Here is a 17,679-nt window from a genome sequence, read left to right on the forward strand (position 1 = left end):
GCAGTTATAGTTATTAATTGATTTGAAGATGAATGTAAGAGAAGGTACATGATTTGAGTCTAAATTTATCAATCCTTTTATTAAATGTTCATAATTAGCAATTAATAAGTCAAAAGCTGAAATGACCGCCTTCTTCTTTGAAGCTGCACTGACGCACCACAAGATGGAGACAAAGGCTTAAAAACACATCCGTCAAATGGTTTATCACACCAGCTCAGTGTGTGCGGTGAACTGGTGAAGTGTGAATCAGTGTGTACTCTGCAGAAAGTACACGACTGAAGAGAGTTTAGTTTTTTCATACCAGCATGAAAAAATGGCCTCACCCTAGTTTTTCAACTGTCGAGGTGAAAACGATTATAAACCTTTTTGAAATGTTTGAAATTCCGGTCTGATGATTAAAGTGTTTATTGTAGGATGCGTACATTCATTATATTTGCTTTGAGTGAATGATTCTCGATAAAGAAACAATTTTACTCCCTATTTAAATACGGTATTATTATTAATATCAAAAATTATATTATTTCTACATTAAATCTAATTGGTCCTTTTGCAACATGTGCACGCGCGCCTTCCTCTGGGGCTGGACTGTTCCGCGAGCCTTCCGGACGGGGCGCGCGCTCACGTTTCATTTCATTGTAGTCGCGCGCTGCTGTACTTCGCACCCCCCCCACCCCACCGGTGCGTCCCGCGAGCCTCGATCCGGTCACTGCTGCTGTTCACCGGGATAACGCAACTTCACTGTCCGGTACGTGTTGCTGAGTTCATTATGAGTTATTACTAATAATTATGATGATGTATTGATAGAAGATGAGTGGTCGTTTGATTTAGCATCAACTGTACGAATCTCACTTGACACATGAAATATGGAGAAGTCGTTATCATGACATGTAGCATGTTGATTTGAACTGTGTCATTGTTACGTAAACTAAGAAGAAGTTAGTTGTACTAGTTGTGTTAAGAAGACAGCAGGGTGGATGTTTCCAGCAGCCCACCACCACCTCAGTCCACTCTGTCCATCTGCATATGTTTATATAACAGGAATATATGGGTTATACAAGCCTGTGTATATTTAAAATAGCCAGAATAGTGTGTTGATTTGAGTGTCGTGAACATGGGGAAACTTCACAGTTGAATAAAAGGAAGTTTAGCCTGTTGACGAAGTGAGAAGTTCATATATGTGTGACCTCCACCACTTCCACTCTTGTGCTGCATGCAAACAGAGAGAGAGGAAGATATTTAGAAATCCAACTGCACCAACAGGTGTGATGAAAGAGACAAATTCACCAGAGAGTTGTCTCAAGTCAGGCGAGATCTCTGCATATGAAGGATCTTTACAAACATCAGATTTAAAGTGTCGAGCAATACATTTTAATTGGGTCTGGATCAGTGGCAAACACCTGCGTCATGTGGGTCATAGTTGTGATTGTTCTCTCTGATTTCTGTCAAACTTTTAATTCTAACTTCATGCTGTCTGTCAGATCTCATACATTCACATTCCTTTAGTAATTGGCTGTGATTTATTTAGCATCACACCTATACAGGATATCACCTTGAGGGAAAGGCAGTGCTTCCTTCACATGCCCATCTACTGTATCTGAGGCGTTTCTGTGGCCTTCTGCGGGTGTTTGTTTCCTCTCCCTGACAGAAGATAGGTGGACGCTGTGTGATCACACCTCCTTCTCCAAATCTCTAGAAAAGTTCTTGTGGGTCTGCGTGAAGGAGTTGTCGTGGAATTTTGAGGGTCGGATGTTGGAGGGAAAAAATGCGATTAGACCGTCCAAGGCCGCACTTCATCACTTCCTGTTTCTTTACGAGGTCAGTTCCTGTCTTTAGCCACGGGGTTAGGCAGGAAGGAAGGGGGCGTGGAAGCTTTTCTTTTTTCTTTTTTGTGTGGAAGGGTTAGAAATGGTCACAATCATCACAAAGCTTTCCCAGCGGACTAATGTTAGCATCCATGGGTGGAGGGTGTCAGCTGCGGGTGCTATCTTGATGAGGCATCGAGCATGACCCAAAAAAGTATCTTCCTCTTTTTAAAACAGGCCCCGAAGCTACAGAAATCAGACGTGACCGTTCAGTACCTTTGTGTGAATGTTCACGTTTGTTTTCCAACAAACCACCTCAGTCCTCTGTATCAAAAGGAAGTGATGACTTCATGTGGAAACAGGACGTCCCGGTGAACGAGACACCTCGCTTTTCCACTGCTAGAGCTGTCTCCTTCTCTTTTTTTCTGTCCAAGTGTGTGTATGTGGTCTGTTAGTGTGTGTTTGTGTTTATGAGTGTGTGTTATGGGCTGTGTGAGGGTTCAGTGACAGCCTGCTTCCCATTGTCCTATCATTCCTGCCCCACTCACACTCTGCATCCTGTCAGGCTTCCTGCGAAACCAGGGAGAGAGTCGGAGTGAAAGGTGGGTACGTAAACATCTGGAGAAACACTAAAAGAGGAGAATTGAAGAAAGAAATGATATAAACTATTAAAACTCTACAGATCTGAACAGCTGTGTGTGTTTGTGTGAGTAAGTGTGTGTGTGTGTGTGTGTCGCCCTTGTGTTCCCATGGTGAATTCCCTGCAGGGAGCTGCAGCTTATCTGCAGTCCACCGTGCAGGAAAGGGTGTGTCCTTCGGATTTGGATGTTTGCGAGTGTGACGACGGAGTGTGATGCTTTTGTGATTTCAGAAGACTTCACTGAATGCATGTTAAAGCTTTGTAGGTCAGAAATGATTTGCTTCCCTGTATTGTTCATAGTATACAAATATACACCAAATTACTTCTCTGCAGTTGTGGAAAGTACGTTAGTAACGGCCTGTTGTTGCACACAGACTTAGCAGAAACCAATGCGGCACTTCTCCTCACCAGAAGAAACTGTTTCACTGTATTTAATCTGTATCATCTATGCAGCTATGCAGCTTCCACAAAAAATCTGTAATGTCAGCATCCAGTCAGTGAAGTGAAGTTTAGTCTTGAACCCAATTAACTGAGGGTTGTAAAAGGGATGAGGGTTTTTTTCACTTTTTTGGACTTCAAACACATTTTAATCAGGAAAATCATTTTTAGATGAACAAATAGTTCAGTTGTGGCCTTGGCTTCAACTGTGTGGTTATTTTGTAGTTTCTAAAAGAACTAGAATGGACCAACAATCCCTTAATTTCAATCAAGGTGGAGTAAATTTCACACATTCATAGAAATCAGTTACCTAAATATGCCTGATGGTTTTCATTAAGATCCGAGAATCTTTAGAAATAACATAAAAATGTTGAACGAAGTGAAATAAATTCCTTCATCCGCACCAAAATGTAATGTCTTCTCTCCTGACACAGAGCGCATCCTTTCACCCGGTGCCCTGGTACCAAGCAAACTAACGCAGACCAAAACATAACCATAATAAAAGCCTGTCGTGCAGGGTAATTAAAAAGTATTTGTTTGTAGTATTAAGTTGTGATGAACAGAAGTAATATTTATTGACGGTTGCATCATTGAGAAATGACTGCGTCAATGTTGTTATGTCATATACAGATGTTGCAGCCGGCACAGTGAGCATGTGACTGAAGAGACTTTTACTTGATGATTCTTTTTTTTTTAAGGGTAAACTTCCAAAAAGCGGAATGTTTCCTGTATCTTGTCTTCACTGATTAGTTTCGAGAGGCAAAGAGGAACTCGGGCTGCTCTTAAATGTCTCTGGTGTGGTCACTTTTTATTAAAAAAATACAGAGAAATCTATATTTACACACTTGCCTCTACATACTGTACCCTGGGCTTGAGTTCCAATGTTTTTTTCGGATAGAGAAGTCAGCCGCATATCGAGGCCTATATGCAACTTTTAAGGATGCCTAGTGTTTCACAAGGGTGTTTCTTGTCACCTCATGTCAACTGAATCATTATGTGCTATTAATGAATCATCACAACCTCAGTGTGAAGAGAGGAAGGCAGACGAGAGAAACTATATTTGGTCAGCAGGAAATCAGCAGAGGAGAAATGGCGGCGCGGCCGCTCTGCTACGTGCTCGTGTGAATACACGATATCCCTGTTATTGTGCCGACGCCGTCGATGGTCGTCTGCCAATCTTAGAAATCCCGGGAAAGAAGAGACGATGAGCCAAAGGGCAGCCGTGACATAAAGGCCTCTTTTTCGGCCTTGAACGTTTATCCTCTCTGTTGTTTAATCTCATGGTGAAAGAAGTTAGCAGCTGGAGGTGGATTGAGGGAATAAAGAAAGGATAGTGTTGTTGGAGGGGTGTGGGCCAGGAGGCAGGAGGAGTAAACAGCAAACAGAGAAAAACAGCAACAGAGAGGAAGATGTGTGTGTTTGTGCTTGTGTGTATTTGTGTGGGTGTGTGTGCGTGTGGATGGACCCTGTCCTCAGTTTCCAGGAAAAGGAGGGAGCCATCAGAGGGGTGGACAGGAAACTCTAACAGGGCTAACTTCCTGCAGCTCTCCTGATGGCTGACCTGATAGTGAACGTGTGTGTGTGTGTGTGTGTGTGTGTTCCTGCACACGTGAAATTGTCACATATTTTACTGTAAGCGAGCGACACAAGGCCTGAAACGGCGCTGAGAGAAATTTGGTGGAGTTTGTTGTGTGGACGGAACAAACCACTGGCACACGTCCCTTCTTTTGGGAGCTCGGGTGTTTTCTCCAAATGAAAATGAACGTCTTTTTTAAAAAAACTCTTTTTTTGCCGTTCAGCCATAATCTGTATTGTTCTTCCTGAGTGTGACTTCCCTCACATTCCTGAGTAGGTGGGGAGGCTGCAGGCCAGAGTTGAGTCAGCTCGAAGAGTTGCCTGTTTGAATCCCAGGGCCACTCTAGATTCAGTTACCAGTTTATTAGGTACACCTCGATGGATACAGCCTCAGACAACAGTAAAGAAATAAATCTCATCCTGTCACAGGTTACAATGTTCATGATTGTTGATAACTACAATATAACAACACAGTGGAATCTACGAATGCAACCGAAGATTATTTTCATTATTTCTTAATCTGACAAAGATCTTTCAACATTTCCTAAAACCCAACATGACATCATCAAGTTTCAAATTTTTTCCAAAACCTGACATAGATCAGAGAAGAAAGCAGAACAGAGTTGCTGGTTGTTTTTCAGTTCATTTACTAATCAATGAATGAACTAATCACTTCAGCTTTTCAATCATGTGTATTGATCTGTCATTGTGTTCTTCATTGTTCTGGATCGTCTCTTTTTGTCACTGTTGTCTTGTAGCTGTCTGTCTCTCTGACGTTTGTGCTTTATGGCAAATGATGAATTTCTAAAAACTACACATTGCAACCATCATAAGTGGATTTACAGCAGTAACACACTGCTTCATTCTAAAGGACTAATGTTAGAATATAATTAGGTACAGAGGCGTGAGTCCTCTGATGCCACAGGTTTGATGCCGACACGGCCGTTCGCTCCATGTCTTCCACTCTCTCTCTCCTTCTTTTATGCTTGAATAAAATATGTCTGATCAATTAAAAAGCTTAATGCTCCCACCCTAAAAAAGAAAGAAAAAAAATGTATAGAATAGAATAATTCCACAAAGGAAATTTGTACAATGCAAACAAACAATAATGTAATGAGTTGATTAATGATTATGGGGCGTGAAGGGATGGATTTTGTTTTGGAAAGAGCTGAGGTGTCTCTATTTATCTTCATCCAACACTCTGACAGGGATATTTCCCAAAGTGTCAAGCTTTTGTTTTAAGGTGTACGTAATAACTTGAACGCCCTTAAGCAAGGCACTTGGCATAAGCATGTTTCCCTGAAAAAAGAAACAAACAAAAACAACTGCTCTCATCTGGACAACATGACGCCTCCCTATTTACAAAAAAGTTTGAAACACAAGCTTTTCAGATGCACAAAAATTAGGACGTGCAGCTGATCTGGACCAAACGTCCACTTCTGTCGATCCAGAGCAGTTTAAGATGTAATTAGAGTCAAAGTGAAAGTGTTGTCTGGTGATGTTTCTTATGTTGGTGTGTGAAAAACGCTGCGGAACCAACTGCCCTGTGAGGACAAGTAAAGAATCTATTTATCTACAAAAGCACTTGTGTTGATGAGAAAAGCTCTTGTTGACTGTACACAGGGGTCGCTGCGCACGCACACACACACACACCCACACACCCACACACACACACACACACAGTGTTGTACAGTCCTGTCTGTGTGTTATTTCCTCTTGATGTTGGCAGCTGCTTTTGCTTTGTCAACACGGGTCCTATTGAAACAATGTGGTTCGCTCAAAACTGGAAGTCGAGAGTTGCGTACATGTGTTCACGCTGACACAATGATCTATGTGAAACGCAATTTCACATCGTCTGTGCTTATCACTCTGAGTCACACACACACACAATGTGTTCCTCAGCCCCTAATATAAACCATCACATCTAATTGCCTAACCATATAAGCAAGTCTTAACCTTACAAGTACACACACAGACACACACAGCCCCTGACACAGACACAGACACAGACACACACACACACACACACACACACACACAGACACACAGACACAGCCACAGACACAGACAGCTGTTGACCAGAGAGAACGACTGAATACCCCCTCATGAAACTGCACAATAAAAGGGAAGTGGCTAACCTCACATCTCTCTCTCTGTCTCTCTCTCTCTCTCTCTCTCTCTCTCTCTCTCTCTCTCTCTCTCTCTCTCACACTCGTCTCTGCTGTCTCTGACTCTCCCCTCACACGTCTCTTTATTCATGCTTTACCGCTCTCGAGCCTTTCTCGCACATCCTCCACCACCTTCTCCCTCTCTGCCTCTCTCTGCCACTCATCGGCTCTTTGCCCCACTCTCTCATTCCACCCCTTGTCACTCATCTCCTCCCCCTTTTTTTTGTGTTCCAGTGGCGATGGTGATTGACAGATGATCTGACAGAGGAAGACATCAGGTGAGAAAAAAGTTAACTTCTCCTTCCTGTCGTACCTCAGCCCCCTCCTCCCCCTCCTCCTTCCCCTCCTCCTCCCCCTCCTCCTCCTCCTTCATGCGGGAAGTTGAGTATTTATTTAAAGTTCGTGACTTCTCTTACTCTTCACAGTTCTCGTTAGTTTCTGTAAACGTGTGTTGCTTTCACTTTCAAACAGCTCGTCTCACCCTCAAAGACAAGATATCAAAGGGAATTGATTACTTATTGTAATGTGAAAATTGGCTGTTGTTGATAAATGCAATACTGTTATTATCAATACATTTTATTTGAAGTAATTCATGTTACTCATGCAGTAAATAAAAGGATGTGACTGGGGCTTCGGACTCAAAGTTTAAATGATGCGGGTGTTGACAATGGAAGATATTGTCATGTTGGATCATGGGAAATGAAGGATCTGTTCTTTTTGGGGCATGACACACACTAGGGATTAAAGGTCAGGGTATCTTGGTATCTGCTGCTTTGATTTTGACAATACAATTTTGATTAATTACTGGAGTAGCCCTTCATACAGACTTTTAATTTGAGATATGTATATCGCCTATTATTTCTACTCTAAGGAAACTTTGCTGTCATCTCTTTAAACAAGCCTGTTGTTGCTATGAACTATTATACAAGTACCAGGTTTAAGAAAAGTCTTTTAGCAGCAAGCAGCAATGAAGTCTTTTTTTACTCTGCTCCTTTCATAGACGCTGTCGCCGTGCTGGTTATTATGGGGTGTGCCTGTTGCAAGCAGAAGAAGTCCGCCAAAGAAGCAGCAGCATCAGCAGCAGTGGATGTTGCAGACCTGTCTCCTAGCAACGCAGATGGAGGGTTGTCCGCAGCTTTGACTCAGGGCCGTTACTGTCCCGACCCCACTCAGACCATCCCGGACTTCAACAAGGGCTTCTCGTGCGGCACCATCTTCCTCAACACCAACACACACCAACGGCCTGGAGGCGTAACAAGTACGACTCTCTGTGTGTGTGTGTGTGTGTGTGTGTGTGTCATAACTAAACACATGAATAATTAAAGTAAAACCCAGCCATTACATGGTTTGTGTCACAACATATGTGACACAAGATAGTTGAAAAGTGAAACCAATAAGAGGGACTAAAAGAGTATTTTCTCACACATTTGTATTTGTGTGTGTGTTTAACCACTGTTTAACTGCACAGCATGAGGGATCCACCAACAGGATACTGCTGCTTGTTAAAGGGGTTAAACGGTAAATGAGGGTTCAGTGGTTTTGACCAGAATGTACAACTTTAAAAGTGTCGTGTGGGGGGTGTATCTGTGCTTCTTTGTGTGAACAGGTGGCGGAGTCACTCTCTTCATTGCTCTATATGACTATGACGCTCGCACGGAAGACGACCTCACTTTCCAGAAAGGAGAGAAGTTTCAGATCATCAACAATACGTGAGTACAAACACGCAAATGAACTGCGTTTTAATCACATTAAAAGTTATGGTTTTGATTTCAGATTTGAGCAAAAGCGAGAAAGGGACTCAGTAGAGCGCATACCTTCACCGAGGCCCAACAACCCGCTTAAATTCAATCAAGCTGCACCAAGTTTCCCACACTCATAGATATCAGTCCTCTAAATATGCCTGATGTTTAAAAACGAAGATCCTTGAATTATTCCCTGGGAAATTGGTAAAAAGATCAAAAAGTGCCCTATCCGGCAAGGTTCTGGGATCCGCCCCCTGATCCGGACCTGCACCAAAATGTAATGGGTTCCCCCCTCACCCATAATGCATCCTTTCATCAGGTTTCATGGTAATCTGTTCAGTTCTTTTTGTATCCACCTAAAAAACAAACACAAAATGTGTTTAATGAGATCAGCTATGACTCCATCCAGCCATTAGCTGCACCGCTTATTCTTTAAGGAGGGCTGGAGCCAATCCCCGCTGTCATTGGGCGAGAGCCGGTGTGCACCCTGACAAACAACCTGTCACTCTCACACTCAAACCTATACGAGGAATTAAGGGTCACCAAATGACCTGCACGTCTCTGGACTGTGGGAGCACCTGCATAGTCCAGTAAATGTTTCCGTCCCATTCTAGAAATATAAAACAAGTTCGAATGAGGATGATTCAATTTGGTTTTGCTGCCTGGGTCGTCCCCTCATGTCTTACAATCAACTTCACACATGTTCTTTATCTTTCCCTCTCATCTCAACACCTTTGAGTCTCTTCTAGTTTTGTGTAGATAAACATCTGCTTCTTGAATTATTATGTTAGAAATGAGGCTGGTGACACTCAAAAGAGGTTTTGGCTCATGAACGCTTAAGTGGGTATAAAGAGGAAATTTTTCTACTGTCATGATTTCATTTTACAAAAATATTAATATGAACTCATGTTGCTTTTCTATAAGCAAACGTTTGTTTTGTGTCGATGTGTCAGTGAGGGTGACTGGTGGGAGGCTCGATCTTTGGACACTGGCAACTCAGGTTACATCCCCTCCAACTACGTAGCTCCTGTCGACTCTATACAGGCTGAGGAGTGAGTACACACACACACACACACACACACACACACACACACACACACACACACACACACACACACACACTCTCTCTCTCTCTCTCTCTCTCTCTCAAACACCGTGTAATGAAAGCTATACACTATATACTGCGTGGTAAGTATGGATAGTTTATGCTGAAAGTTTTTTCCGATTATCGACATGAAGTCTGAGAGCAAACATCCCATGATGCTCACTGTGCTGCTGTGGTGACCTATGTGATGTTGTCATGGTGACAGGTGGTATTTTGGGAAGATGGGGAGGAAGGATGCGGAGAGACAACTTCTCGGCCATGGCAACCAGAGGGGAACTTTCCTCATACGAGAGAGCGAGACCACCAAGGGTAAAGAGACCGCGCACACACACACACACACACACACACACACACACACACACACACACACACACACACACACACACACACACACGCACGCACAGACTGTCTGATAATAGACACAAACTTTCATCTTTGTCTTTCTTTCTATCTCTCACTTTGAACCTGCACTGTGCATCGTTGTCCTCACCCTCCCTCCCTCCCTCCTCTTTTATAGGCGCTTACTCTCTGTCCATCCGTGACTGGGACGAAAACAAGGGAGACCACGTTAAGCATTACAAGATCCGCAAACTAGACAACGGAGGCTACTACATCACCACGAGATCCCAGTTTGACACTGTTCCGCAGCTGGTTGAGCACTACACAGGTGACCCACACAAAAACATGCACAAGACATGAAGTCATCCTCTTTTTTCTGCCTTTCGGTCAGACTGGAGAAAGTTCATCACAACAAAGTGTATTTATGTTTTAAACCAAACATTTTGTCTTAAATACCTCGAATCACCAAAATCTGTCTTTTTCAGTTTCTGGATTTATACTAAATCAGTAACTTAGTACAATTTTGTGGTGTTTGTTCTTATTCACTCTTTCATTTTGATGCAACTTTTTTCTGCTAATTTGCTTCATCTATTTGACGTCTTAAAGGGATAGATCACTGAATGAAAATGAAAATTCCCTCATTATCCACTCACCACTATGACGATGGAGGGGTGGGGGAAGTGTTTGAGTCCACAAAACACTTCTGGAGTTTCAGGGGCAAAGTTGTTTTGCAGTTTCAGATCTTACATGAAATAAGATCTAATGAAACAACCAGCTACTTCATATAATAATCAACATAATGTTCATATAATAGGAAATGAACAAAGAAGTTCCCATCGAGTGCTTCTACTTTTATTAAGAACATGTTGCTAATTATACATTTATACTTAAGGGAAATACAATTTTGTAATGCAATATTCTTACATTGGGGTTTCACCTCTTTTTCTTTAGTAGATGATCTGAATATTTCTTCCGCAACTCACCAGCTGTGACTTTTTCAGCCTCTGAGTTTGTGTGAAAAAAAAAAAAAGCCTGGTTCACACCCTCCACTTCCTGTGCTCTCAGATTATGTCAGATTAACTCTGCCCCCTTGTGGCTCGTACCGATATAGCACTCATTCTGCAGTGTGAGCACTTGTGATGGACCTTTTGTGTGTTTGTTTTTTCTCACTTACTCTAAAGTCCCTGTATCGTCTTCTTATGTGTCTGTACACGATGCCACTGCTGCTCAGAATCTGTGTTTTCGTCTGTTGTGTTCAAATTTCTTTGTGTCTTTAGTTTTTTGTTTACTTGTCAGTTGCATAAATCGCACAAGCAACCTGTCTTGATCTTTCTTTATCTCTGCATTTGCTCTTTTCCTCTTGTTGTCTCTTTTTCCTCTTTGCTTCTCCGTTTCTCTCTCCCTCTCTCTCACTGTGTCAGAGAGAGCGGCAGGACTGTGCTGCCGTTTGATTGGCAGCTGTAAACGGGGCATGCCTAAGCTGGCTGACTTATCAGTGAAGACCAAGGATATGTGGGAGATTCCCCGGGAATCCCTGCAGCTGATTAAAAAACTGGGCAACGGCCAGTTTGGAGAAGTCTGGATGGGTACGGAATGTGTTGCAGGGGGTGGGGAAGTAACAGCTGGAGCACACCTGGATAAAGGAGTATTACATCGTGGTTGTGTTGGGTTGACACAAACATCAGTAAAACATTTCCGGTGTAGAGGCACAAACAGACACTCTATAAAGTCCAGTTCATCTGACTGTGTCTCCTAATACCTGCTACAAATATGTGATCGGCCCACACATAGTCTAACAGCAGCTTTTAATTCCAAAAGTGAAAGTGTTTAATATCCAGGTTTGCAGAGCTGTTCCTCCTCCCCTGGTCTTGCATGTGCATGTTCCATCATCTCACCTCCCCTCTTTGTCACCCCCTCCCCACCCATCTTCTCTCCCACCTCTCCACTGGTCTCCATCACCATTTTCCTCCTCCACCCCCATGCCTGGCTCCCATCTCCTCCACCATCAGGCAGTAATGACGGGCTGTGTTATTACCTCACCCATGCCTGCGTCAACTCCACGCCGCTCACCATGGGCCTCGGGCGGGATGCCTGGGAGGTGCTCAGGGACACACTGATACTGCAGACGAAGCTGGGACAGGGCTGCTTCGGGGAAGTGTGGATGGGTGAGACAGACGCCGCCAAAACCTTAGATGCTCAGCGTCACCCGTTGAGGTGTCTGTCCTGTAGCCAAGAGTGTAGCTCGAGCCGGCCGTGGCTGGCCCTTTATATCAGTGTATGCGATAAATCCTTTCACATTCACATTCAACCAAGTTCTTGTTGAAGCTGTCGTACAGTTTCCCTCAGTAAATCGCAGTGTGTGAGCCGTGCAGAGCTTCTCCCAGAAACCAGCCAAACTCTGGGCCTGTCCATGTAGCCCAGGTGCTGCTGATGTAAGGCCGGTAAACCTCCTTGTCTGCTAACATCCCCCTGTCTCATGTCATGCATGCTCTCCAAGATAACAATCATTTGCATGCAGGAATGTGACCAAGTGTGTATTTGAAACAGCATGCATATTGTGTGCCTTATTTTTTGATATCTATACCTGCATGCATGGCTGTTTGTGTTCTGGTATATGTATGAAACATGTACAGTATAAACAGTCATCCACCTGTCAGTAAGCCTGGATAATTGTGTGTGCCTGCGCAGCATGCCTCTGCGAGTGTGCCTCGAGTGTGTATGTGCATTAACGCCTCCTTGTCTGTATGCCAGGCATGTGGAACGGCACCACCAAGGTAGCGGTGAAGACTCTGAAGCCGGGAACCATGTCCCCCGAGGCCTTCCTGGAGGAGGCCCAAATCATGAAGAGACTTCGCCACGACAAACTGGTGCAGCTCTATGCCGTCGTGTCTGAGGAGCCCATCTACATCATCACTGAGTTCATGAGCCAAGGTATCGGGCTGAGATGTCTGTCATACCTGTGCCTGTAGATACAGTACGAGTCGCTGCTGTTTCAACAGTTTTTAATCTGCATTAGGATCATTTTAAAATCATCTGACACATGGTAATTTGTTTCTATCGAAGTGAGTGCTTTAGTTCTTTGTTTGCATGTTCTGCCCGTCACTGAGCGGGTTTTCTGCGAGTACTCTGGCTTCCTCCCACAGTGGGTTGTGTTGATTGGAGACACATAATGGACTGTGGATGTGAATGGGAGCATGAATGGTTATTTGTCTCTAAGTGTCAGCCTTGCCATACAGTGGCGATCTGTCCAGAGTGTGCCCCGCCTCTCGCCCAATGTCAGCTGGGATTGGCTCCATCTTCCACCCCCGCAGCAACCCTCAATATAAACAATATAGATAATGGATGGATGGATGACTTCGATACATTCGAAATTATTTTCTAATAAAATCCTCAGGAATAAAAATCCTGGATCTGCACCAAAAATGATTCACTCGCTCCTATCCTAAATTTAAACCATTTAAAAATGACGAATATTTCAGATTTCCTGGGCATTTCAGGATTTAACTAACAACGACAAACAAAAACACAACTTTCAAATCAGATCAGTGGGAGGGAGACTTTTCATGAATTGTAGGACCAAAGGTTTGAGCCTCTGTGCCTCTGTGCTGGGCAGAACTTTTTTCTTCCTTCTTTGGGAAGACCTTTGCCTTCGCTGTGAAGGTGGCCTAGGGGCAGGCAAAAATATTCCTAAAAAAATCAAAATATCTGAATTTAAATGAGCTCATGCCAAAGAAACTAAAATATTTTAACTGTGAACGGATTTATTGACACCTATCTCTTTAGAATTAATAAAAAATACATGATGTACCATCCATGTACACGGTACAGTACATGGAACCTGTACACACACAGTTGAAAACAGGCCTTGTTATGATGCCACATTTTCTTTTTCAGGAAGTTTACTGGACTTCCTAAAAGATGGAGAGGGACAGAACCTGAAGCTGCCTCAGCTGGTGGACATGGCTGCACAGGTGAGTGAGAGACACACACACACACACACACACACACACACACACACACACACACACACACACACACACACACACACACACACACACACACACACACACTGACACTCTGAAAGAAAAGTGTTTTTTCCTCCGCTACAGATCTGAGCTGTTTGTGCCTCGTTGTGTGTGTGTGTGTACAGATTGCATCTGGAATGGCGTACATCGAGAGGATGAACTACATCCACCGTGACCTGCGAGCAGCAAACATCCTGGTCGGAGAGAATCTGGTGTGCAAGATCGCTGACTTTGGGCTGGCGAGGCTCATCGAGGACAATGAGTACACAGCGAGACAAGGTAATAGCAAGGGATCATGTGTGTGTGTGTGTGTGTGTGTGTGTTTAATTGGTCTTTTGTCCATCTGTGAGGATCAGTTTGATTATTAGATCTTACTCAGTGAGGACTTTTTTAAAAATTATCAAAAAGTTAGGGGTAGGTGTTTTCTTATGTGTGTGTGTGTGTGAGAGACCAAGATAGAGAGACACACTGCGATGATTAAGTGTTCCTGCCTCTGCCTCCGTTCCTATATTTTTATACATAACCTAACCTAATTATACGATTACGCATCTTCACTGTGTTGCCATGGTTTCAGGGGCCAAGTTCCCCATCAAGTGGACCGCTCCGGAAGCTGCACTGTATGGACGTTTCACCATCAAGTCGGATGTCTGGAGCTTTGGCATCTTACTGACTGAGCTCATCACTAAGGGACGTGTGCCGTACCCAGGTACTGGATGATACCTGTTGAACATGTTTTGATTTCACATGCAGCAGCGATGAGTTCATTCTTCATCGTCAGTGAAAATTCTTTCAGTATTATTCTGATAAAACAACAATCTGGAAGAGGAGGTTCAAATGAGTGTGGAGTGTTGGAGAGTTTCTGTTAGTTTTAGCCAGTGGTCATTGATTAACTCAAAACTTTACGGGTTAAAGTCACTGTCAAGGCCTTTTGCAAAAGGTTTCCACAGTTTACATGATGCCTGTGATGTCTGTGGTACTATGGTAGCAATGCGTTTCACATCAACCAGCTGAAGACAGGAGCAACCATATAACGACAGAGAAAGAGAAGGTCAATAAGAGCTAGAGTGGGAATTTATAGCAGAAAGAATTAGAAAGAAAAGTCTCTGATGCTCCAGTTAAAAACTTCAGAGGAGGATTACAGTCTTAAAAAGAGATGCTGAGGACATTTGTCACAACCACGTGATAACAGTGTTTGTGTAGCTACTCTCACTGCCAGAGGGGGGAGACAAAAGTTGTGCACCCAGGTTTAAGTGCCTTGCCCAACAGTGCATTGAAAGTAAGAGGAGTCAGATGGGAAAAGATGTGTTAAGAACCTGCGACGGTGCTGTGCAGTCGGTGTTTCTGATGACGCCCTTAACCAAACACTGATTTAAATGTGGAACTCGTACAAAACGATACCATGACACCTAGAATTTCTGATTTGTAATTTGTTGTTTGTTGCAACATTCCTTTACTCCATTTTAGATTTGGAACTACTGCCTGTTAAAATGAAATAATATAACTTTATTTAACCAGGAAAGAGCCTCACTTTTTTACTTACTGCTTTGGAGATTTTAGCACCAATGAATTTGATAAGATATTATGAAAATAATTAAAGAGGAAAAGAAATAGATATGTCTTGGTAAGTATTATAAAAGCAAATATTTCACATTTTAAAATTCTTAAATAGAAATACAATAAACTGGCCTCTTAGTGGCTATTTTATTCTTTATTTCAGTTGATATAGAACAGTAATTACTTATAATCTATTTCAGTGAAACCCTTTGGTCTTTTCTGTCTTTGTCCATTAATTACACTTTTAAAGTTCTTCATAACTCAAAGCCTTTTATAATACAGTTTCCATTGGCAGAAACCATTGTGAAGTATTCTAGATTAAACACAAAACTGAACTTGATAAAATCAAGGCATTAAATTGTGAGTTCCTTAATGTTCTGATTATTTCTAAGCCTGTGTGTGTGTTGTTGAATCCAACTCTCTGAACCCCCACCCCCCAACTCCACCCCCTCCACATTCCCCCCTCATCCCTCCTCCACCGCTGTAGGCATGAACAACCGCGAGGTGCTGGAGCAGGTGGAGAGGGGCTACAGGATGCCCTGTGCCCCGGGCTGCCCCAGCTCGCTCCATGAACTGATGGTGCAGTGCTGGAGGCGGGAGGCCGACGAGAGGCACACGTTCGAGTACCTGCAGTCCTTCCTGGAGGATTACTTCACCGCCACGGAGCCGCAATACCAGCCCGGAGAGAACCTGTGACCACCCTCGTGTATATAGGAGAGACATGAAGCGATAATCGAACAGAGGCAGACAGACAGAGACACACATACACTGACAGGCATATTGTAGTACATGCACATGCTGTCATTGTATTTGTTGCTCACACACACACACATATGAAGATGCATATCATTGCCTTGTTTAATTGTTTAAAGACAGTTCCTTCCCTTTGGTCAGTGATCACTGCAGCCCGCTCAGGACAGCTCAGTCAGCCGTGTTGGGGAGCAGAGTCGGAGCTCTGCTGGTTGGGCCTTGCAGGAATGTTGCTTTACTCTGTAACCATGACAACAAGGAACTGAAAGAAGATGTAGATGGTTGTGCTGAGGTGGGGGGGAAGTTGAGCTGGAACATGATCTGTTCAGCGACCATATATGTTTTGTTTTTTTCACTGACAGGAGTGATTTGACAGAGATTAGCTGTTTACCTAAGATAGATACATTATTATAAAAAGGAAAATCATCTGCAACAGGTTATGGAACAACAGGTGGAATACTGTTTTTGAAAACTGTGAGAATGAACCTTGTGAACCTGTGTAACTGAGTTGATTATGTACAGACACGGCCGCTCTTATGTAAGCTTTAAAAAGATTGATGTTCCTCTGTTTCAAACACTGTTTTGTTATTTAGGTAAAGAACCTGATCCCAGGTCTGGTTTCATGTGTTCAAATAAAGGGCTGGTTTGGATTTTAAATTCCCAATCATTTGTGTGCAATTTTGTATGAACTGTCTCCTCTGTTGTTCTAATTTAACTCAGATATATCTGTGTGTCACAACAACGTCTATACCTATAGTTAACATGTATGCAGTTTTCAGCCATTGGGAGGGCAGAGGGAAGCGTTCTGCATAAAGGTGAAAGATCAGTGGAGAGGTAGTGTTTCATTGTGTCGTCTTGAAAAGAATGTAACCTTTATGTTGAGACTCCCCTGTCATTTTATTTTAATAAAGATAACATATCTTTTCCAAGTTAAGTCACGTCTCTTGTTCAATGTGCATTTGGACATTTATTATGTTTTTTTCCTGTAAAAAATGTATGAGAATGAAAGTCTTTTTCCTTAGTCTTAATCTTCTTGTGTTCTTTTCATGATTTTACTGATGTATGAGGCTTATGTGAGGATTTATTTATTTATTATTATCATCATCTGTATGGCTTCTACAGACTGAATTGATGAATTTAAGGGGGGAAAAAAGTTTAAAAGTACATGATTTAGAGCAGGCCTGAAGTGTCACCAAATAATGTATAGCTTCAGTTTTTAATATGAATATTATAAAACAAAATAAAATAGGCAAGGCAATTTTACTTGTATACCACATTTCAACGATATTTATATCAAAATAAAAGGCGTGATGACTAATTGTAAAAGCAACATAAGACATTACAAAAAAGCATTGAAAAATGAGAGTTACAAAGAGCATAAACATAGATACATAATATTAGAATAAAGAATGAAAGTAACAGTGCACTAATAGAATAGCATAGAATAGAATAATAGTGTTATTCGTAACCCAGACAGCTACTTTCTGTCCTCCCACTCTTTCTCTCTCTCCTCTGTCTTCATTCACACTCGCGCTCTCTCT

At 42.7% G+C, this 17,679-nt stretch overlaps 1 protein-coding gene across 2 annotated transcripts; it reads left to right on the forward strand.

Annotated features, from left to right (window-relative positions):
• The first annotated feature begins 617 nt into the window (after positions 1-617).
• yrk (Yes-related kinase) lies at positions 618-17,072 on the forward strand. Of its 2 annotated transcripts, none has more exons than XM_035183003.2 (13): positions 618-745; positions 6,858-6,901; positions 7,624-7,881; positions 8,230-8,332; positions 9,319-9,417; positions 9,676-9,779; positions 9,988-10,137; positions 11,231-11,395; positions 12,561-12,740; positions 13,704-13,780; positions 13,960-14,113; positions 14,409-14,540; positions 15,876-17,072. In XM_035183003.2, the coding sequence occupies exons 3-13, from the start codon at positions 7,647-7,649 to the stop codon at positions 16,082-16,084; spliced, it is 1,608 nt and encodes a 535-aa protein (XP_035038894.1). In that variant the 5' UTR covers positions 618-745; positions 6,858-6,901; positions 7,624-7,646; the 3' UTR covers positions 16,085-17,072. The 2 variants fall into 2 exon arrangements, with proteins under 2 accessions (XP_035038894.1, XP_035038895.1); XM_035183004.2 differs by lacking the exon at positions 11,231-11,395 and adding an exon at positions 11,819-11,974.
• The last annotated feature ends 607 nt before the right edge of the window (positions 17,073-17,679 follow it).

This window comes from Hippoglossus stenolepis, chromosome 17 (genome assembly GCF_022539355.2).
Source record: "Hippoglossus stenolepis isolate QCI-W04-F060 chromosome 17, HSTE1.2, whole genome shotgun sequence".
Lineage (NCBI taxonomy): Eukaryota > Metazoa > Chordata > Actinopteri > Pleuronectiformes > Pleuronectidae > Hippoglossus > Hippoglossus stenolepis.

What these genes read in the sequence shown, in the direction of transcription:
- yrk (XM_035183003.2), top strand. Translation starts at nt 7,647, where the DNA reads ATGGGGTGTGCCTGTTGCAAGCAGAAGAAGTCCGCCAAAGAAGCAGCA. An exon ending in GACTCTATACAGGCTGAGGA is followed by an intron (nt 9,418 to 9,675) that starts GTGAGTACACAC and finishes TCATGGTGACAG; the next exon opens with GTGGTATTTTGGGAAGATGG. An exon ending in TGGTGGACATGGCTGCACAG is followed by an intron (nt 13,781 to 13,959) that starts GTGAGTGAGAGA and finishes GTGTGTGTACAG; the next exon opens with ATTGCATCTGGAATGGCGTA.